Source organism: Zootoca vivipara, chromosome 3, assembly GCF_963506605.1.
Source record: "Zootoca vivipara chromosome 3, rZooViv1.1, whole genome shotgun sequence".
NCBI classification, from domain to species: Eukaryota; Metazoa; Chordata; class Lepidosauria; order Squamata; family Lacertidae; genus Zootoca; species Zootoca vivipara.
Window position 1 is genome coordinate 64,064,632 of NC_083278.1, and position 22,089 is coordinate 64,086,720.

Here is a 22,089-nt window from a genome sequence, read left to right on the forward strand (position 1 = left end):
TATGCCCCACAAATAACCCAGAGATGCATTTTAAATAAAAGGACACATTCTACTCATGTAAAAACATGCTGATTCCCAGACCGTCCGCGGGCCGGATTTAGAAGGCGATTGGGTCGCATCCGGGCCCCGGGCCTTAGTTTGGGGACCCCTGGATTAGACATTACAAAGACTTTAAAGAAAACCTTACACATACTCTCCTCCCATTTAAAAATAATAATATCAATAATTCACTATCCTGTTCTAACTGTCTCAATTATTTAACATGTTGTTTTGAGTAAGACACAGAATAAAAATACTGCCTGTTAACCCCTGATTCTAAATGCTTTTACTTTGTTTTGGTGGCACTTGCTTCTAAATAGGATTAAGACAGCATATCAGTTATCCAACAAATAACTGTTTTATCACTAAATCATGGCAACCCATCCTGTATCCTTTTCCTAATGGTACAGTAATAATTTCCTATCCTGAGGAACTGTATTAGCTATTACAGTGTGAAGAGTGGTGGGAAGCTGATAGTAAAAAATGTATTAGTTGAAATGATTACCTTGGAACAATTAACGTTTGGTCTTACAAACAACTGCAGAAATAAATGTTGAAATGACTCTGAGGTTTAGATGTACGAAAAAAGGAATGGGATTAACCTAAAGTAAATAACCATAAAAAACTGTACTATTAATATATAGTTTAAAATGCTTTAAACTTTTATCAGTGAGTCAATTATTTGTGCTGAAATTTTACTTAAACAGCAATTATGAATTTGTTAGGTACTTGTATTGAGCCAACTACTGCACCATGGGAAAGGACGTTGAATTAATTCAGTATCAGGACACACAATCCTATGTTCCTTGTTCTGTTTTGTTCACCACTGTAACTTAACCTGAGCTATTGGAAATAGCATAAAGGACCTGTTTTGCATGAAAAGAAATCTGTATTTATTCTGATGCAGCATTAGGGGTTGAGGCCTTGCTTTGTTGGCTTCTTTTTTGTTAGAACCTCACTCCAATACCTTTTGAAATTTGGTGGAAGAAAAATATGTTTGGGGGGGGGGGTTAGATAGGCTCCTCTGCAAAACTGTGAGCGAAATTGCACCTTTAACTATGGATTTTTAAAAATATACCAATGCACATATATTTTACATTTTCACTTAATCATACTTTCAGGATAGTAAACCCCCAAAATCAATGAACCTTATTCCATATGCATAGCTGCCAAGTTATCCCTTTTTTTAAGGGATTTTCCCTTATGCTGAATAGGCTTCCTCGCGAGAAAAGGGAAAACTTGGCAGCTATGCATATGTGCTTAGTTCCAGGCTCAACTTAGAACAAATACATTCTAGGGTTCATAATAAATAACTGTATAACCACTTCCTCAGTCATACATTTTTTGATATTTTTACGCTCCACCTACACACAAAATCTTTGTTTTTCATTATAGAAGGAGCCCAACAGTATATGTGGTGTATTTAAATCTTATGCTAAGACCATTGTTCACCATCCTTCTCAACCTTACCGGTAGAAACATTAGTTACACAATGGATAGAACAATGGGTAGAATAGAGTCTAGTCATGACTATTGCATGGCTTTGAGCAGGTAACTATTAGCATCAGTGCATGGTAGCAAAGCATTTCACCTTGGGCTGAGTTTACTACAGTACCTCAGACAAAGGAGATGGTGCCCCCCTTTCCATTTTCCTTAGGGAAGCTGCGTGAACTTTACTTCAGTAGTACAGCATCTCCCATCACACTGAAGGGGAACAGAATTGCTTAGGGGATACAGGGACATTGGGGGGTGGCAATACTCAATAGCTGCTGCTTAGGGTGTTATAGGAATTCTAAAGTCTCATACTGTATATAAAAATCAGTATTTTCTTACAACAAGGGGAAGATAGCGAGAGAAGGGCACAGCTTTGTCCTCCAACATTTTGCCACCACTCTCTATCTCTAGTATCTGCCAACTGAGGTGACCACCTCTCTTTGTCTAATGCTGGAAAACAAAACAAAACCCTGAACAAATACATTTTAGTAAAAATGGGTGAGTGGCAGATATTGCTATCACTTTAATAACGACAAAAGAAATGTAAACTGTTCTATATGCTATGAGAAAATCCAACTATTATGTCCCAGAATCCTGGGAACTATAGTTTGTTAAGGGTCTTGGGAATTATAGCTCCGTGATGAGAGATAAACTACAGTTCCCAGTATTCTTTGGGGAAAACTATGTGTGACATATTTACAATGCAATCCTATGCATGTCTACTCAAAAGTAGGTCCCACTGAATTCAGTGCATCTCACTCCCATATACACATGTATTGGATTGCAGGGTATAAAATGCTAGGACTTTTTAAAATAACTCAAAGTAAACAAAATATCTGTGTTCAATTTTATTGAAAGGCAGTACAGTGTCATTGCCAATTCAGTATCTTCTTATGAAGAAATAAAAAGCCATCAATATTTTAGTACATTTCAGCAACTGCACTTTTCTTGTTGATCTCTGGAAAATCTCCAAACATCAAAATATGATCCTATGGTAGTGATTCAGATTAGGCCTGTCTCTCCATGGCTTTGCAATGCTACTGGTTAATGGCAATTATTTTACTGACAAATCAAGCAGATCTAATGCTAATCCACTTTGCACCCGCCAACCCCCCCCCCCCGCCGAAAAATAAATTAGACAAGTCACTACCGGTAGCCAGCAGTAGACTATCACATAGATAGCACAGGACAGGGTACCTTCACATGATGATGAAAACTAGGCTTGTGGGCCTAGATAGGAGTCAGGTCTGCAGGTCTGCCAGTCTCTTCTGTAGTGAGACATTGCCGTTGAAGTTGGCCACCAATGGCCCAGGCCCAGGGACACACAAAGTGTGTCCACTCTGGCTCGGAGCCCGCCTACCTGTGTGCCAGGTGGGGCACACAGGCTCCTCTGGGCGCCTCAGCTCCCTCCTCAGTTGACCAGCCAAGGGTTCAAGAGACACGGGCGGCAGCAGCGCTGATACAGCTCCTTGCCAACAGCACAAAGCAGCCTAGGTACGCCTCTGCATGGAACACTTGCAGAAATAGAAACTGGCCACCTTTGATCTACTCCAATTTACCCCCTGTGTTTTGCTGCATAGGAAGAAATAAGGGACGTTTGGCAATTCTAGTCCCTGGTGATTTATGCTTCGAGTACTACTGTAGGCACGGCCGCCTCGCCTGCCTTTGCTGGGGTGGAAGGTGGGGAGCACATCAAAAATGCCTCGTCAGCGGAAGGTCACGGAGACGTAATGTGCAGAGCCACTTTCCCTCCAGCTCTATCGGTAATGGAATTAACGCCCATTAATCTAGCGCGATGGCGAGAGCGGAAGGCGACTCTTCTTTAGAAGGGGCGCTTAGAAAAGTCAAATAACTATCTCTGTGGCGGGGAGGGGGCAAAGAAGGCCCGGGGGGGAGCAGCCACCTTGGTCAGGTGGCGGGATGTTCTCTCTCTCTCTCTCTTCCCCCGCCCCTTCTCGAGACCAGGTTTGATGCTGCAAGGCGTGTCCGAGGCTCTGCTCATGTGATGGAGCAGGAGGGAGAGCGGGCGGGAGGACCAGAGAGGAGCTTGTTCTTTCCTCCCCCCCCCCTCTAAAGGAGTTTGCAGAAAGCTACTGGTTTCCTTCAGTCGCAGCTTGAGCGCTCTGCTGAGCAGCCGAGACTGAGGCGAAGGGCGCAGCTGCCTGGACAGCTTCATTATTGCTCTCCTCTCTTTTATCATTACTGGGCGGGAAGCTTTGGGTCTGGGCAGCGGAGGTGAGGAACCGGCGTCGCGAGGCAGCCACGCACCGAAGAGAGCGAAGCCATGGGAGCCGGCAGTTCTGCGGAGCAGCGGAGCCCGCAGGACGGGGCCACTGCAGCAGAGGAGTCCCAGCCCAGCAGCCCTGCGGGAGAAGCGCCCACGGCGGCGGCGGCGGGGGCCGAGCCGGAGCAGCCGGAGGATCCCGCCAAGGTACGAGCCTCGGTGCCATGCTGCGCGCCTCGGAGAGCGCTAGGGGGGCCGGTGTCTGTGTTTTGAGGCCGCTCCGCCTCAGTCAACTCAAACTTTCGAGGGGCGCCTAAGCACCTGCGAAGGGGCTGGCGGGCACCTGCCTCCCCTTCGCCCCCCCCCACCCGTCCGCGTCCTCTTCCACCCCTCAAAAAGGGGTGAAGTTTGGCGGGGTGGGGCGTGGCGCCCGCTCGGCTCGGCTCTCCTGAGGCGGGGAACTGCGCAACCGGCACCTCTGCAGTAATAAACTCTCTTCCCTTTGTCTGTCAGAAGGGCGGCCAAAAAAAGTACTTGGCGAAGGGCGGATGAGTAGTCGCCGAGGCGCTTCGGGGAGCTCCTCACGAGCGCGGCCTGGCGTCGCCCCCCCCCCCCCGCAGATCATCTCATGCCCTCTTCCCTGGGCGCTATTGGGGGCGCCCTATTGTATTTGGCTGTTTTGCACCTCGCCTAGTTTAGTCTCCTGTGCGCAAGGTATTGCTGTGGTGGTGGTGGGGAGCGAGTTAAGGCAGCCTCCCTCCCCTCTTGGTTTTCCTTTTGTGTGTACGTACGGATTGGTGTGGGAAAAGACCCCACCCTATGGCCGGACGGCAGGGAGTAGACTGTGCTGTGCCAGGACTGCAGTCCTGCAGTCAGCCAGGGCTTGGTGGTACCCAGGGCTGCTGCAGTTGTAGCCTCTTTTCTTTCTCAGAGGATGAAAGTGAGAGGTGTGTGTAATCCGAAAGTGAGGGGTGGGAGTATAAAAACAAACGGGAAACACAGAACTAGTCCCTTGGTGTTTTCTGCACTGACAAGTGTTTAAAAAACCAGCTCTATCCTGCCCCCTCCTCATATCGACCTGCTTCAAAGTACAGCACGTGTTCAGAATAGACAAGTTATTGAACATTCTTCAGTGTTGCATATTATATGAATAATGTGTATGCATTGGTTGCAGCGAGATACTTGTAAACAAATGCCTGCAGTTGCTAGAACTACAGATATTCCTATAAGTACAGTAATAAGGTGTATCCTTAACTAACCAAATAATTTTACTGAATATTCTCATAAATGTTACACATACAAATAGCAACAGAGAACTTAGAGAAGCAAAAAAGGCTCTCTTAATACACATTTTCTGTGCACTTTGAGTTACATTTTGCAATCTTCCAGACAAAATTTCTTGTTTTGTTTAGGATAAGGATGGTTTCTTGCATTATGCTATTTTCCCACCAATAGTCCAATAAGTATTTTTCTTACTTTTTAAAATATAGTCAGGTTTATTAAGCACACCGATTTAGCTCAATAAAGTTCTTTAAAAACAATTTAGATACTTATTTTAAACTCTAGATGGAACATTTCAAGCTTGCTGTTTTCCTAATCTAATGTGTGGGTGTTTCTAAAGCTTGAGAACTGGTTGTGACTTTGTTTTTGTGACCTTGAGTCTCAGATTTTTAACTCCCAGGAAGAATTTTCCGTAGCTGCTGTCCTACAGTGTTCACTGTTGAGGGTGGTATTTTTAAAAGTGTTTTAAAAAAGAAGTTAAAATGGAACAAATAGTTTTAATAACTTGGAAGAAATATGTCTTCTGATGACACCTTTCCAAAGTAAAATTTCACAGTGTACCCACAGTTTGTTGCTGTGAGATAATTCAGCTACAGAAATGTAACTGCAGAAATCATGAAATGTGACCAAAGTATCCGACCAAGATGATAAAATAATGCTGGCTTCAAGCTTGAGAAAGAAAATTCCTGCGAAGGTCAAGCCAGCGTCTCTTAAGCTATGTGAAAAAGCATAAATTATTTACTATGTTTCGACTCCTCTTGTACTTTAGGTTCCAGGAAGGGACTTAAGCATTTTACCCACGTGATTCCAGTTGTTGGAAGAAAGATAAACAATATGATTATTTTAATATTAGCTGTGCCAGTGTCTAGAAAGAATTAATCACAAAATGTTTATTTAGAAACATATATTATTTTAAGTAACATCTAGCCAATAATAATACATTTTAAAATGCAGTTGTTTGCATGAAATCTTCTAGACTAGGGATAGGCTACATGGTGCACTCCAGATATTGTGGTCTGTAACTTTCCCTCAGTCCCAGCCAGCATGGCTAGTATGCAGGGTGATCTGTGTTGTAGTCCAAAACATATTGGGAGCATCATTTTGGCTACTCCTCCTCAAGACCACATAAAATCAGTTATACCACACCTCCTTAACCTGTTCAAGCACCAAAAAGCATGAGCTGCTAACAAAAGCACTCTATACAGTACTGGTTCTTAAACTCCACTCCCATCCCTTCCATTCACGTCTGTCCACTGTTTAGGTCAGTGACTCTGGCAGAGCCAGACATGGCCAGGCCTGTTTTCTCAAACCTGTTCCTTTTTATTTTTCCAAATGAAGCCTCCAGGAACATTTTCCCACTACCAACCCAGAATAACTGTGGTTGTTCTGGGGAAAGAGTCTCCACATTTCCTTCTTCACCCCTCTTTATAAAACTCATCAGACATTCAGCTGAATCAGACTAAGGGTTCATCTAGATTCCACTGAGTCTTTTGCAAATGGTAGCTAAACAGATGTTTCTGGGAAGTCCACAAGCATAGTATCAAATAAATGGCCCACTCCCATTATTTTAGCATTGCAGTGGCAAACCAGGCGCTCTCTTGATGTCATTGGACTACAGTTCTCATCATCCCTGACCATTGTCCAAGTTGGCCTGGGCTGATGGGAGATGGCATTCCAACAACATCTGAAGGACCACTGGTTCCTCATCCCTGTTTTTGCAGCTGCTATTACACAGTCTTTGAACATAACCTTTGATAAACTTATCCTCCATTAATTTGTCTAACCCTTTTAAAAAGCCATTGAAGCTAGAGGATATCACATTTTGCAGTGGTGGATTTCACAAGCTAATTCTATGTTTATGACTGATTGGAATAATCAGACATACTGCCTATGCTTTCGACATGGGGGAGGAAAAGTATTGCTCCTCCCATGGTGATTCTTTTAGTGGTAACCAGGCCACCCAGTGTTGTTGGTGGTTGGAAGACTTTGTCTGCCCTTCAGGGTTACCCCTCACCTTCCAGAGAGAGTGAATGAATGAATGATAGCCATTAATCTGTATATACAGTAGAAAAAAATTAATGCACACATTGGGATAGGGATAACTGTCCCAAGTCCCTGATTATCATAGGGCCTGTAATGAGAAGTAGGTTTCCACCTAAACAGTCCCAGTCTGCATTTTTGTTTTTACTTTGTCCAGTAAAGCTCAATGGGAACCTCTGAGAAGCATAGTAGCAACTAACTACAAAGCCCTACCATGGCCTGGTTGCTGTTTCTTAGAACATAGGTAAAATTGAGACAAGAGAATTGTCTTTTTGGAACTTGCTTTGGTATATGTGGATTGTAACAAGTATTCTGAGTTTGTGATAGCAGTCCCCAGCAGCACACAAAGGAATCATAGAAGTGGTATGCTATGTTTCTATGTAACTTTAAGGTGCTTAATTAACACGATGCAAAGCGAAATATACTGGCAGACTACTTTAGAATGTATGCTGGAAATTCCCTATCATACCCCAGGGTATATGCTTCTACCCAATTTTTGATCCATATAAACTTAGCAGGTTGAGTTGCAGTAATTTTGAGCCGTTCCTTAGAATGCATATTACATTGCCAGTAGTGAAGGAAATTATTTTGCCTCATGCACTAATGAGAGACCATAACTCTAGTGCAGTGGGCCTTGGGCCACTTTCAGGTGAACCTCAGTGCCTGAGGCTGACTGGCCCCCTCCCCCACCTACTGTGCCCCAAAGCCTTTTAGTTGAACCAATGCCAACATCAGAGCACCTTGCATATTGAGTAAGAGTGCATGGGGTGGAGTGGTAGCAGTTGGAGGAAGGGACATCTCTTCTAACAAAGTGTTGGAGGTGTTGAAAGCCATAAAAAAGTGAGATTAAAAGTTATTTATTAATAACCATAAAGATTAAAATTAATTAGGAATAGAAAGGAAGGATGTGAGAGAGAATCTGTTATAGGAGGAAGAATAGAATATAAAATGACCACCAGGAAGGAATGGGGAAATGGCATGTTATTTAGGGGTGGGTGTGTGTGTGTGTGTGAAGGGGATAAGGTAAAAATCAAATGTAAAAGGAGACTGGGCTTCAGTTCTTTCCAGCTATTTCAATATCCTTAAGTGCTGCACTGGCTATTCTGGAATAGCTACCTTTTCTGGTTCTAACAGGTTAAAATCCATACTTCATACATTTAAAATTAATATACTGTACAGTGGTACCTCGGTTTGCGAACGCAATCCGTTCCACGGAGGCGTTCACTCGCCGAGGTGTTCGCTCACCGAAGGCACACTTTTGCATGTGTACGAAGCGCCCATAGAGCGCTTCTACGCACGCGCTGCGCAGATCGCTTCTGCGCATCCGAGCGCCGCGGAACCCGGATGTAAACACTTACGGGTCCGCGGCATTCGTAAACAGAGGCGTTTGTAAACAGAGGTAGCGTAAACCGAGGTTCCACTGTACTACCTACAAGTAGCATTTGGTTAAGGGATAAATAATTTGTATTAAGTGACCTTAAATATGCATCACACATTAAATAAAAGGGGATACACATACCCCTTTTCATTTAAAAGTACACAGAAAAAATTCAGGTACTGCACAATGAAAACAGTTTATGTTGGGAGTTGAGCAGGAATTTAGAGAAGTACAGTTGATGACCATTTTGCGCTGGGGGGGGGATCCGTTCTCGGCCCCTGTGTGTTTCAGCGCAGCGTGTATAAGCACGTCCCACTCCACCTCTGTTACACACCCTTTTAGTGACTTGTTTAGTGACGTTTCCAGTTTGCTTCTGGGTTTGGTGCTGTGCACAATTGTGCATCATTTGAACGCACATTAATCAGTCATTGCCTGTACATGCAGACATATTCCCAATCTACCAGTATTGCTTATCTTTGATTTATTGAGGTTTTTTTTATAGTGTTATTCTTATTCTTCAAATGTAAAGTAAACATTTTATGCTGCAAGCATGTACACATACAGGCAATTTCCCATTTACGTGGGGGTTATGTTACGAGGCACTGCAGGTTTAAATAAAATTGCGTATATTGGGAACACCCTCTGAACCTCTGGAAACTCTTGGAAAAACCATTCAGAAAACAAAAACTCCACCAAACTCCACCACAGTCGCTCCCTCCAAACCTCCTTGCTCAAGCTCCAACGCCCCACAGGCCTCAAAGGTTGGTGCAAAGGCTCCCAGGATTGCATTTGCAAAGGCTCCTGGGAATGGTAAATGGTATTTTTGTGCCAGTTTGCCATTTATAGGCTCTTTTAGGACTGTTTTTGCCCCTTTTCATGCCGCTTCCGGGTTTGCACGGTTGTGGTGTCTCAAGTGTGCGTAAATGAGGAGTTGCTATAATTAATGACACATGCATCACTTCTGCTCCTGTACTTCTGTAGCACTGGCAAAAGTTTAATCAGTTCTTCTTTGCAATTACCTACCCCTCCCACCCGCTAAATCTTTCTCATGTTTTTTAAAACAGTCTATGGTAGGTGATACTCAAAGATCATTGGACTTATTCATTCACTTCGGTGGGACTTCTCTGTGTATGAGTTGGATATCACTCTGAATAGAAATACTTGTATTATCCTGGCTTCAAAATTAAGACCTGCCTTCCAGATTCTTTCACCATTTTAATCCAGGAAATGTAGAACTTTTTAGTACAGTACAGTCATGCCTCAGTTTAAGTACACTTCAGTTTGAGTACTTTCAGTTTAAGTACTCCACGGACCCAGAAGTGTTTACTTCTGGGTTCCGCCACGCATGCATGCGCAGAAGCAATCTGCGTGCTTTGCGCATGCGCAGAAGTGCTATATTGGCGCTTTGCGCATGCATGCTACCGGCGCTCGGATTAAGTACTTTTGCACCCCGGAACCAATTAAGTACTTAACCTGGGGTACCACTGTATTTTTTTTGCATTTTGATTTGTGTGGCTTTTTCGGTTTTTTCACTGTGACTTGTTCTTCATTTTATGGTTTCTGTGACTTGTTTTTGTGCCTGTGTGGAACCCAGTTCAGCTACTGGTTGATTGTGTGACTGCAGAAATGGATAAAAATAAACCCATCCAAACTGACTATCATCAGTGCACATAAGAAAATAAATGTTAATTTTTTCATCTACAATACTGTCTTATTTATTTTTATAGTACAGTATATTGATTATTGCCTTTATTTTATGGATCAATAGTCTCGTTAGACCAGGCACCCCCAAACTGTGGCCCTCCAGATGTTTTGGCCTACAATTCCCATGATCCATAGCTAACAGGACCAGTGGTCAGGGGTGATGGGAATTGTAGTCCAAAACATCTGGAGGGCCACAGTTTGGGGATGCCTGTGTTAGACAGTAAAATTTGCATTAAATTGCTGTTATAGGGGGTGTTTTTCATCTTCTGGAACTGATTAATCCACTTTCCATTACTTTCAGTAGGAAAGTTCGCTTCAGGTTAAGTACGCTACAGGTTAAGTACAGACTTCCGGGAACCAATTAAGTACTTAACCTGAGGTACCACTGTATAGTAGTACCTCTGATTACGTAACCCTCTGGTTAAGTAAACTTCAGGATGTGAAAGGGGCAAACCCGGAAGTATTTGACCGGGTTTCGCCATGCGCGTATGCGCAGAAGAGGTTCTCATGTTGCGGAAACCTTGGGATCTGACCGGAGCACTGGAACGGATCCCGTCCACAACCAGAGGTACCACTGTACACTGAAACCATTGTTAATGGTCTGTAACATCAGTACTTTAGTTACTACAACATAATTTATTGAAAATCCACTAATGTATCGGTTCAAATAATAGTTCTATGTTTCAATACAAAATATGCAAAGTCATTATTTCACAACTTTTGGGAGCATTTTTAGGCCATTGCAAAATAAGAAATAGTTGGCAGGTCAGTTTCAGCATAATACATCACAGCAGTTGAATAAGAATCCCTGGTTCTGTTCCCGTATTTCTCAATCTAAGAGAAGTTTACTTTCAGCTCTTTCTCTTAAAATGATTTATAATGTAAAGTCAGCTGCTTGATGACAAGCTCAATAAGCTCATTCACCCATTGATCTTCAGAATACAGCACATCAAAACAGTGAACGGTGGTAGAGGACAAGCATATTCCACATTACTGCTGCTGCCTTTCCTGGCTAAAGTTGCAGGAGTAGGTTTACCCATATCCCATGGTGTTGCGCTCCATTTGGCTTTAAACCACAATAATATATTCAAAGTAGTCACTCCTCGGTAGAACCTATGGTAAATTCTGCACTATTTAGTTACCAGTATTTACAAGATGCAGTATATCTTTTGAGGGACAGGGTGGATCCTGATCATGCTATCAACTCTGAGGAAACTCCACTCCACATATTGAACTTGCCGTGACTTGAGATCTACTGGGAAGGCCCTGCTGGTAGTTGCAGCTTTAAAGGTCATCCTGGAGTTTATTACCCACCAAAGGGTCTTCACAGAATTGGTATCCTAGTTGTTGTTTAAAGTCACCCTAGGGGCTTGACTAGCACCAGCATGGTTTAGCTTTAGGCACCAACTGAAGATCTGTTGCTTTGCTTTTTGATATAGGAGGATGCCTGGGTTTCAGGACACTGACAGATTACAGGAAAACAGAACATTGGTGGTTTTAATTGTTTTCTTCGTTAATTGCTTTATGTATGAATTGTTGTTACTTGCTCTGGATTTTAGGATGAAGGGTAGGATATAAGTTTTTTAAAAAATAAAAATAAAAACTCTTTAGTTGATTAAAAGCACAGTCCTATGCATTTCTTCTTAGAAGTGAGACCTGATCCTGTTGATGACTTAAGCTCTTTGGGACTTACTTCCAAGTAAGTTTGTATAGTACAATACACCAATTGTCATGTTTGTCCAGAATATGACTTTTATATTATATTTTGTGAGACCTTTACATTGTTTTCCAAACTGCAGTAATAATATCAGAATTAATTATTAATGCTAATGTAACTACTTAGGCTTCCAGGATTCTATTTTTGCACATTCAAGCGAGCAGCAAGATGGAAGGAAGTAATTTAGCACTTTACTTTAGTCTGTCCATTTCCATAGTTTGCATATTAAATCTTCATTTTAGTTTTATTAAATTTATATACCACCTTTCATCCAATGATCTCAGGGTGGTTCACAATATAAAAATACAGTATAAATACAGGTATGTGGAACTCAACATTATCATGCAAAAACGAAATAGATGTTTTTGTAGATTACTCATTTTTTCAACTGGGACCCCACTTCAGAATTTACCTGAAGCAGCAGCAGTTAATTTGTTTCACAGGTGAGCATGTGTAGTTTTGTATGTGCAATAAATGTGAAGATATGTGAATGGGGGTATTCAGCTTTAGAAGTGGACCATGTACAGGACACGTGAAGAATACATTAGAACAAAGCAGCAGTTCTTCTTCCTAAACCTTGTTGAGAGAATGGGGTAGGAGGAGAATATTATTCCCCAAATACTAAATGGATGAGGGAGTCTTTCATTCAATTCATGTCATTATTCTATTCTGTCTGTTTCAGGTTTCTTGTGGTCTCAAAGGGAGCTTACATCACAGTTTGAGAACCACTGTGTTAGTGAAAGCTTTAGCAAGCACAGAAGCTGAAGTTTTTAATATCAGGGCTCTGATTGGTAGATGTTAATGGAAGTTCTTCCTTTTCATTGAGTCATGCAATTTGCAACTTTATCCTAAACATATTATGATTTTCAAGACTACATAGCCAGAGACACAATTGCTCACACAAAGGACTTTTTTGTGTTTCCTTTCTAGCACGTTTATAAAGTCTCCTCTCCTCACAAGGCCAATATACAGTACACCAATTGCCCTGTGAGAAGGAAGAAGAGAAAGAGGAAAGCAGGCAAAAAACAACATTAGGGCCTACTCTAGTCAGACTGTCCCCCCACACACTCAAACTTTACTCTTTATCTTTACCTTGACTCGTCATTTATTTTAATATTTTCAAATTGGTAAACCATCTTGGGTATTTGGGCAGAATATAAATACAATAAATAGATAATAAACCTGGGAACCTTAGCAAACAGATTTATTTATTTATACTTACATTTATTCTGTTAAAAAAAGTTTGTGAGCATATCTTGGGGAGATTTTCTACCATGCCCACACAAAAATTTGCCTTTAGAATGTTACATACAATTAATTAGTTATATAATAATTGAAAACAATAGAAGTTAATTTGGGCAACTGAAATAGATACAATACCAGTCAAATATAAAGTCTCTCTTGTAATGCCCCCACCCCCATGTGTCTGTCCCTAGGAAGCACGTATTTATGCGCACAGCTTGTCGAGCATGTCAACACAAGTGTATTCACAGAATTTCAGTGACTTATTTTTCCTCTTGTTCTAAATCGGGCTTCCTCAACCTCGGCCCTCCATATGTTTTTGGCCTACAACTCCCATGATCCCTAGCTAGTAGGACCAGTGGTCAGGGATGATGGGAATTGTAGTCTCAAAAACATCTGGAGGGCCCAAGGTTGAGGAAGCCTGTTCTAAATAATGTAAGGGAAATTTAAGCTAAGAACCCAATAAGAGCCCTGCTGAATCAGACTAAAGGCCTATACAGTGGTGCCTCGCTAGACGAAAGTAATTCGTTCCACGGGTCTTTTCTTATAACGAAAAAATTCGTCTAGCGAGTCCCATAGGAATGCATTGAATTTTTTCGCATTGTTTTTTGCCCATAGGAACGCATTAATTGAATTTCAATGCATTCCTATGGGAAACCGCGATTCGCTAGACGAAAACGCATTCGTCTAGCGAGGCAACCTCCGCTCGAAAAATCCTTTCGTTAAGCGGAAATTTTGTTAAGCAGGGCATTCGTTAAGCGAGGCACCACTGTATAGTCCAGCATCCTGTTCCATAGTGTTCAACCAGATTCTCATGGGAAGCCTGCAAGGAGGACATAAGCAGAACAGCGCTGTCCCTATTTTTTATTCAGAGGTATATTGGCGGTAGTACATAGCCATCATTACTAGTAAGCTTTATTTGTCAGTAATTTACTTACTTACTTACTTAAAGGTAAAGGGGCCCCTGACCATCAGGTCCAGTCGTGTCCGACTCTGGGGTTGCGGCGCTCATCTCGCTCTATAGGCCGAGGGAGCCGGCGTTTGTCTGCAGACAGCTTCCGGGTCATGTGGCCAGCATGACAAAGCTGCTTCTGGCAAACCAGAGCAGCACACGGAAACGCCGTTTACCTTCCCGCCGGAACGGTCCCTATTTATCTACTTGCACTTTGATGTGCTTTCGAACTGCTAGGTGGGCAGGAGCTGGGACCGAGCAACGGGAGCTCACCCCGTCACAGGGATTCGAACCGCCGACCTTCTGATCAGCAAGCCCTAGACTCTGTGCATTAACCCACAGCGCCACCTGGGTCCCTACTTACTTACTTACTTACTTACTTCCCTTTTAAAACTGTCCAAAGTAGTTGCCATCACCACATCTTGTGGGAGTGAATTTCATTGTTTTAACTATGTGCTGTGTAGTTGATAAGTATGTACTGCGTGAATAAATACTTCCCTTTGTCCAGAATCTTCCAGCATTTGTGACCCTTTTTTGTGAGAGGGAGAAAAAACTTAAATCTTGCTCACTTCATAATTTTATACATCTCCCAAAGATCTCTCTCCCCACCCCTATCCCAGACTTTTATTTTTTTCTACTGGTAAGTGGAAAAGCCCCAGTGTTTTCATCATGGGGAAGTTACCATTGGTTCATTTTGGTTGCTCTCTTCTGCACTTATAGTATACTTTGGTGACTAGAACTGTACATAGTATTCCAAATATAGGTGCACCATAGATTTGTATAATTGCATTATATTGTCAGTCATTTCACCTACAGTCTTTTTCGTAATGATCGGTAACATGGAATTTGTCTTTTTCACAGCTTCAGTAAATGGGCTGACATTTTCATTGAGCCTAGCTACAATGATCTCAAAATCCCCTTCCTGGGATTTTAATTAGGCCATTAAGTGTATACAGTATGTGGTTAGGATGCTTTGCTCGTAAGTCAGAAGTTTTTGACTTTTTTGAGTCCACGGCTCCCTTGACTAACTACATTATTTGCAGCATTATTTGCTGCTGCAAACAGCTGTGCAAGCCTTTGGGAGGCAGAGACCCAAGAGGGCATCAGAGGAGGGAGGGAAGGAAAGAGGGACAGAGGCCAGTGTTGCCCGTGGCACCCCTGACAGTGATTCAAGGCACCCAGGGTGCCACAGCACACTGGTTGAAAACCACTGCCCGAAGTGCATCAATTTTAATTTCTTTTCACCCAGTTTGCAGAGATCCTTTTGGAGTTCTTCTCAATACCTTTTTGTTCTTAACATCCTAAACAATTTGGTGCAGTGGAGAGGGTGAGAAAGCTCCACTGTGCACATGGACAATTGTATGTAGGTCACACTGATTCTTCAGAATATGGTACTCATACAGAAAGTCAGAACTAGTTTAATGGACATGAAATGCATAATGTATACCAGCCTCTTTTGAAATAGCAGTGTAAATATTTTCTCTGTAAGACTATAGTGATTTAAAAAATAAAATAAAATCTGTTGAGTGCATGTGTTACGTATGTTGGCCAAGTGTAAATTACAGAATTTCAGTGCTTTTATTAACCAACCAGATTTCATTTCAAATGCTTTAGAACAGGGGTCAGCAAACTTTTTCAGCAGAGATGCATTTTAAATAAAAGCACACATTCTACTCATGTAAAAACACCAGGCAGGCCCCACAAATAACCCAGAGATGCATTTTAAATAAAAGGACACATTCTACTCATGTAAAAACATGCTGATTCCCGGACTGTCTGTGGGCGGGATTTAGAAGGCGATTGGGCCGCATCTGGCCCCTGGGCCTTAGTTTGGGGACCCTGCTTTAGAAGCATCAGTGAAGTAAATGGATAGGATCATCTTTGGTTATCAGGAATCCTATGAAGCAAGCTAATGTAATGTAAGCAGGGTTTAGTTAAACCTGAGTTTGTTAATCTATTCTATGAGTCAGCTTTTGTGTCCTGATTTCTTTTGTAGTAAGAACGGAATGTATGTGGAATTATAAATATATTTAAAACTCAGTCCCATAATCTTGGAGACAGAGCATGGAGTGTTTGAAATATTTAAAATAGCACCCCTGGCATTTTCCTAAAATTCTACTCAAGTCTTCTTTTCCCCCTGCCATTTAAATAGGTAGCAAATCCTGCTTAGAACAATGAACTGACAAATATTTTTTGAAGATGGTGTATTTGTGACCTGTGCAACAGTTAAGAGTTAGACAACTCTTAATTTCTATGTCTATTCAATTACTGGATATTAAGATAGAGTAAGCAGCCTGTGTAACACTGGATAAGTGTCACTACTACATCCTTGGCAATGCTTTTGTATGTAGTGTGATGCTGCATAAGAAATGGGTCTTCTATGCCGCCTTCCTCTGTTGCCAGTATGACCTGTCATCACGTAAAAAAGGATCTTAATGGTGGAACATATATGTACAAGGTGTGGAGTCTTCTTGGCCTATCTTCAGAGGCATGAAATATTTAGAAGGCAAATGTTCCCTCCTAGAGATAAGAGACTGAAATGTAGTGTTGCTTATGAAGAGTACCACAGTCCTTTGCAGTCTTTTGGATCTACAGGAAAAGGCCTTGCCAAACAAGAACTCTCATTTTCATTAGGGTGTGCACAGCAATGCAGTCCTGAATAATGCAAATAGTGTGAATTGCATTGAAAATATGCAAAATGGTTTTATTTTGATAATGCTGTTGTGTTTTGAATGCATTTTTGAAGCTCCCGTTCTTTATGAGGCATTGTGAATATTAAACTCAAGTAGACTATGATATCCATTCCTAAATTTGTAAAGAATAATCTGTTGCCAGCCATCTCTGGGCATTTGTGGAACTGCAGCTGATATATAGCCTTTCAGCGATGGAGAAGAATGCTGGGAATGCTTAAACAATCTTGGAAATAGGTCACGGTTTAATAGAACTATACAAAAGTGAATGACAGTTTCTCAAGAAGTTCTTGTGATCCTTGAAGCTTATTATTAATATATACCTGACTAAATTTTAAAATGAATACAGTGACCAAATCAGTTCATTAAACTTCCACAGACACTGACCATTAATTTGGCAGAAGTTATAGTTGTTTCTTAAGGATAGTTTTAAACTATTTTTAATTTTGTATATTAAACCAATTTCGTAGCAAAATAAAATTTACCTGGTAGTAAGCCTCATTATTATTAAGTCAGGCCCCAAAACGGCGTTTCCGTGCACTCTGGTACTCATCACTGTGTCCCATTGCGCCAGAGGCGTTTTAGTCATGCTGGCCACATGACTCTGAAAGCTGTCTGTGGACAAACGCCAGCTCCCTCAGCCTAAAGTGAGATGAGCACTGCACCCCATGGTCTCCTTTGACTGGACTTAATCATCTAGCAGTCCTTTACATAGCTGCCAAGTTATCCCTTTTTTAAAGGGATTTTCCCTTATGCTGAATAGGCTTCCTCGCGAGAAAACGGAAAACTTGGCAGCTATGGTCCTTTACCTTTTACCTTTAAAGGTAAAGGGACCCCTGACCATTAGGTCCAGTCGCGGACAACTATGGGGTTGCGGCGCTCATCTCGTTTTATTGGCCGAGGGAGCCAGCGTAGAGCTTCCGGGTCATGTGGCCAGCATAACTAAGCCACTTCTGGCGCAACCAGAGCAGTGCACGGAAACGCCGTTTACCTTTCCGCCGGAGCGGTACCTATTTATCTACTTGCACTTTGACGTGCTTTCAAACTGCTAGGTTGGCAGGAGCAGGGACCGAGCAACGGGAACTCACCCCGTCGCAGGGATTTGAACCGCCGACCTTCTGATCGGCAAGCCCTAGGCTCTGTGGTTTAACCCACAGCACCACCTGCATCCCTTTTACCTTTACCAGGTTCCAAATAGCTGATATGCTAATAATGTGAAAGCAATGTGTTTGTTTGCTTTTTCAAAATTGAAATAATTAAAGAATCTGGATTGTGATTGCAGCACACAGAATGCCTGGCCATTTTTCCCCCTGAGGCATCTCCAGGTAGGAGTGGGAGAACCCACTCAGAAATCCAGGGGAGCTTCTGCAAGTCAGAGTCGATAGCACTCATCTAGATGTATGAATTATCTGATTTAATAAAAGGCAGTCCCCATGTTCTCATTTTCTTGCTGCAAATCCCCCTTGTTGCTGTGGTTGCACCTTGGGGGACAAATAGCTGTTTTTGGAAAAAGTTTTTAATAGGGAAATGGATGCAGGTAGGTCGGGTCCACCTCATTCCCATTTACTTCAGTATTTTTCTACATAAGTACTTAGTGCCAACTGGATCCGAGCTTTCCTTAGCACTCATTTGGATTTCTTGGTTCACTTCAGATCCATTTAGATCAATAGATCCACCATCAATAGGTTTGTTTTAAAGGTTTTCCAGTGCTTACATGGGAGCAGCCATGTTTTTCCATACAAGTCCCATCACTCGAAGAGGGACATGCTCTGTGGGCATTGAAAGTGCATAGTGCCAAGGAGCCCTGTCTGCTAGCTGCTCAGGCTGTGGGAACCTCACTGCACTATTCTGAAGGGTTTAAAGGGGGTGGGTAATTGTGGTGCAGAGTGGAGTGCCAACACACATAAATGCTTTTCAATGTAAAACATTTTTTTAAAGACTTTTAATTAAAAATCTGCTTGTAAATGGGAGAGGATGGACTTAACGCTGTCCACTTTGAGAACAGGAATGGTCCAGACTTTAATGGGTCTGTCCATTCCTAGCTCCAGCCAGCTGGATCAGAAATCAAAAGTCTAGTCCACAACATTGAGGGCACCAGATTGGCTACCCCTGACAGTCTCTTCTGTTTGAAATGTGTTAATCAGAAACAGAGGGAATAAAATAGTTGTTTGTACCTTGTCCGTATATATATATTTTTGTGTGTGTGTGTGTGTGTGTGTGTGTGTGTGCGCCTAGGGTGTTCATTTGTGTGTAGTGGGAAAGATGGTTCATGAAAACACCTGTAGCTAGCCTTGACAGTTGTCTGGTATACAGCTGCAGATAATGTATGCCGCTGTGATGTGATTCAGATATAATGCTGGTTCCCAACAAAATAATGGCTTGCAAATGGGGAGGCAACCACTTGGATATTGCATTCTCTCTTTCCTTTGTTGGAGAAATTTCTGCGTGGTATCATGGTAAAACAAACTAGTTTTCTCTGCAACCCAATTTTTCTCTTCATATTTTTCTCTTCTCTGGTTTAAAGGGAATCCTGGCTTGTATTAATTCTGTATAACATAAGTCAATAGAGTGGGAGGTGCTATTGCTTTATATTCTCTTACTGCTTTTGAGGTCATAAAGTAGCAAAAGTGCCTTGCAATCCTATTGTCTGGGAACTAAAAAAATCAATACACTATTCAGTCCAGACATTTGTGAAATAACCAGGCATTGAGCTAGTATCCCAGTAAAAAATGCCACTACATCCTTAAGAACCTCCTGGAAAGAGGAGGTTAAGTTTCTTCTACTTAGCTAGAAAGGTTATGCAGACTACAAGCAATAGGTACGCGCGCGCGCACACACACACACACACACACACACACACACCCTGAATTGACATACACTAACATGACACTGAACTTCTAAAAATCCTTTTTTTCAATAAAATATAAAAGTACATTGAATTATGTTAACTCTTGAAACTTTATCACTACCATAGCAAAAACAGTGGTTTCTGCTGTGGTTGCTACCCTGTCATTTGTTATTTTAACACTAGACACAGATGTCCTGGGCTGTCTCATCCCATAAAACATCCTTACTACAGGGAAACCAAGGAATGTGGTGCAAGTGTTCTCAATTCCTAGACCAATAAATGAACTGTAAGGTATTGACTAAGAGGAAATCTCTGACTCTGCTCTATCTCTTATCTTGAAAAGGAGGCTTGAATAGCACACCTATGCTGCAGAGCTTCCCCTGTGCCAGCACTTCAGCTAGGGGTCAGATACAGTACATTTTGGGGGGGATCCTGTGAGAGGGAAAACATGTGACAAACAGAATATGTATGTCCATTCCTATGATCTGGTGCTTTAGTACCAGGTTTAAGTACCAGATTCACATGTTTCATCTTCTAAGATTTCAATTCTTGGACTATGTATTAGCTGAAAACACATTGTTCAGTTTCCTCAGTCCTTCACTAAAATAAAAAAAATTCCTTCAGTAGCACCTTAAAGACCAACTAAGTTTTTATTTTGGTATGAGCTTTCGTGTGCATGCACACTTCTTCAGATACCTTCAGTCCTTCACTATTTACATTACCTATTTAATGACTTTTTTAATGACTTGCCACATTTAACTTATAGTACAAGCCTCCATGTAATGCACTGATAAATTCTAGGCAGTAGAAATTCTTTGCATTTTTCACTAGCAAGGAAGGAATGCTTCAGAATTAGATTCTCAACAGGTGACGCAAATGCTCAAATTGTCTTGGAACACAGTACCCCACCGCACCTCTCTAGGTTGAATGGTGTTTGATTTAAGCAGCTTTATTGCTAATAGAAGGATTAACTACACTGCATCTGGGTTTTTTTGGGGGGGTGTAGAGTAAATTTTTTGTACGTGTCAAATCTATTTAAATATTTGAGGGGAGTCAGTCAGCAGTGATGGAGTTACTAGTTGCTTCATCTTTTTACTAGTCTTAGTAAACAGCAGCAAAATATAATGTCCAAGATGACTGTAATCTACAGTGTACTTATTGTGAACTGCTTCTCTGTTTATTATGTGCAAATAGCCTGTGCTGATACTCTGCAATACTCCCAAATCCTGGTATATTTCATCTTTGACTCCTGGTGGTGAACAAGTTGCCTGCCTTTACTGTAGAGCTAAGTTTATCAAGGGCTCATGTGTGATCTTTAGTAATGCAAAATATTCCACCACATGCACCTCACAAATAACTGAATTGGGGGGGGGGATGCATGTGCAGAAGTTGCTTTTATCACAGGATTTTGGAGAGTGTCAGTAGTAGTCCTCAGTCACACCCCACCCATCCTTGCCAAGAGTACAATTTGATTCCCAAGGTTCTATGTCAAGTCCAGCTTACTTCAGCAGAACTTTTAATGATAGGACATATTTATCTTGTTCAGATGATAAACCAACCATTGTTCAACCTTCAGTCCTCAGATGTTGCTGGACTACAACTTCCATTGTCATTGACCACTGACTGAGCTGACCAGCAACATCTGGAGTTTAATGCTGAGGAATGTGTATTGTGAATGATGTGCAGTGAATATTGGTCTTGTATGCTCCCTTTTCTACTTTGCATGTGATCTTCCACTTCCACTTTTGACTCAGTTTGGTCCTAATATTTTATAACTAGAATTTGAAAAAATACAATTCCCTAAATGAGGGCAGAAACTTTCATTCTCTTTGTGTACAAAGGATTGGGTGAGCTCGTGGTTCACTGTGGCTAAGCCATGGTTTAGATTAGGATCTGAACCAAGTCATTAAGGACTGGAGCACTTTACAGTAAATATAATTTTGGAAATAAACCAGAAGTGGAAAATGAAATTGTATTTTAACATTAGTAAAGTTGTTCAAATAAAAAGCTGTTAGAACTTTTTGTATTAATTTGGTGACAAGACAATTTGTTAAAAATTATTGAAAAGCAATTTAAAAAATTGGTTAAAAAAAGGAATTATCTATATGTTAGGAAGCTTACATTGTGGTCTGAGTAATAAGTGATTATTATTGGGTGTATAGTTCTTTTTGTTGATGAAGTATAAGATGGGGAGAACTGCAACTGCTGACTATTCAAAAGTTCCATTTGAATAGGTTGCTTCTCTCTCTCTCTTCTTTTACATTTTGTGTTTCATGCCAGTTGGGATATACATAACTCAAATTCAGTTTACATAATGCTGTATCTTAAAATGGCACTGCTTAAAGAGAATACATTAAGATAGTGGGTGTTCAGTAAAATTATACTAAACACAATGTGCCCTATGAAATCAATGGACTTTACTAACTTAGTCTACTGTATTTATTTCAATGAGTCTACTCTGAGTATGGTGGGACACAGGT

At 41.5% G+C, this 22,089-nt stretch overlaps 1 protein-coding gene across 1 annotated transcript in view; it reads left to right on the plus strand.

Moving 5' to 3' along the window:
* Window positions 1-3,559: 3,559 nt before the first annotated feature.
* AKAP12 (A-kinase anchoring protein 12) overlaps window positions 3,560-22,089 on the plus strand; it is a 64,454-nt gene continuing 45,924 nt past the window's right edge. Inside the window, exon 1 of the mRNA XM_035108752.2 lies at window positions 3,560-3,964. Within this exon, the coding sequence (XP_034964643.1) occupies window positions 3,818-3,964 (147 nt within the window). The 5' untranslated portion in view covers window positions 3,560-3,817. The remainder of the gene's footprint in view (window positions 3,965-22,089) is intronic.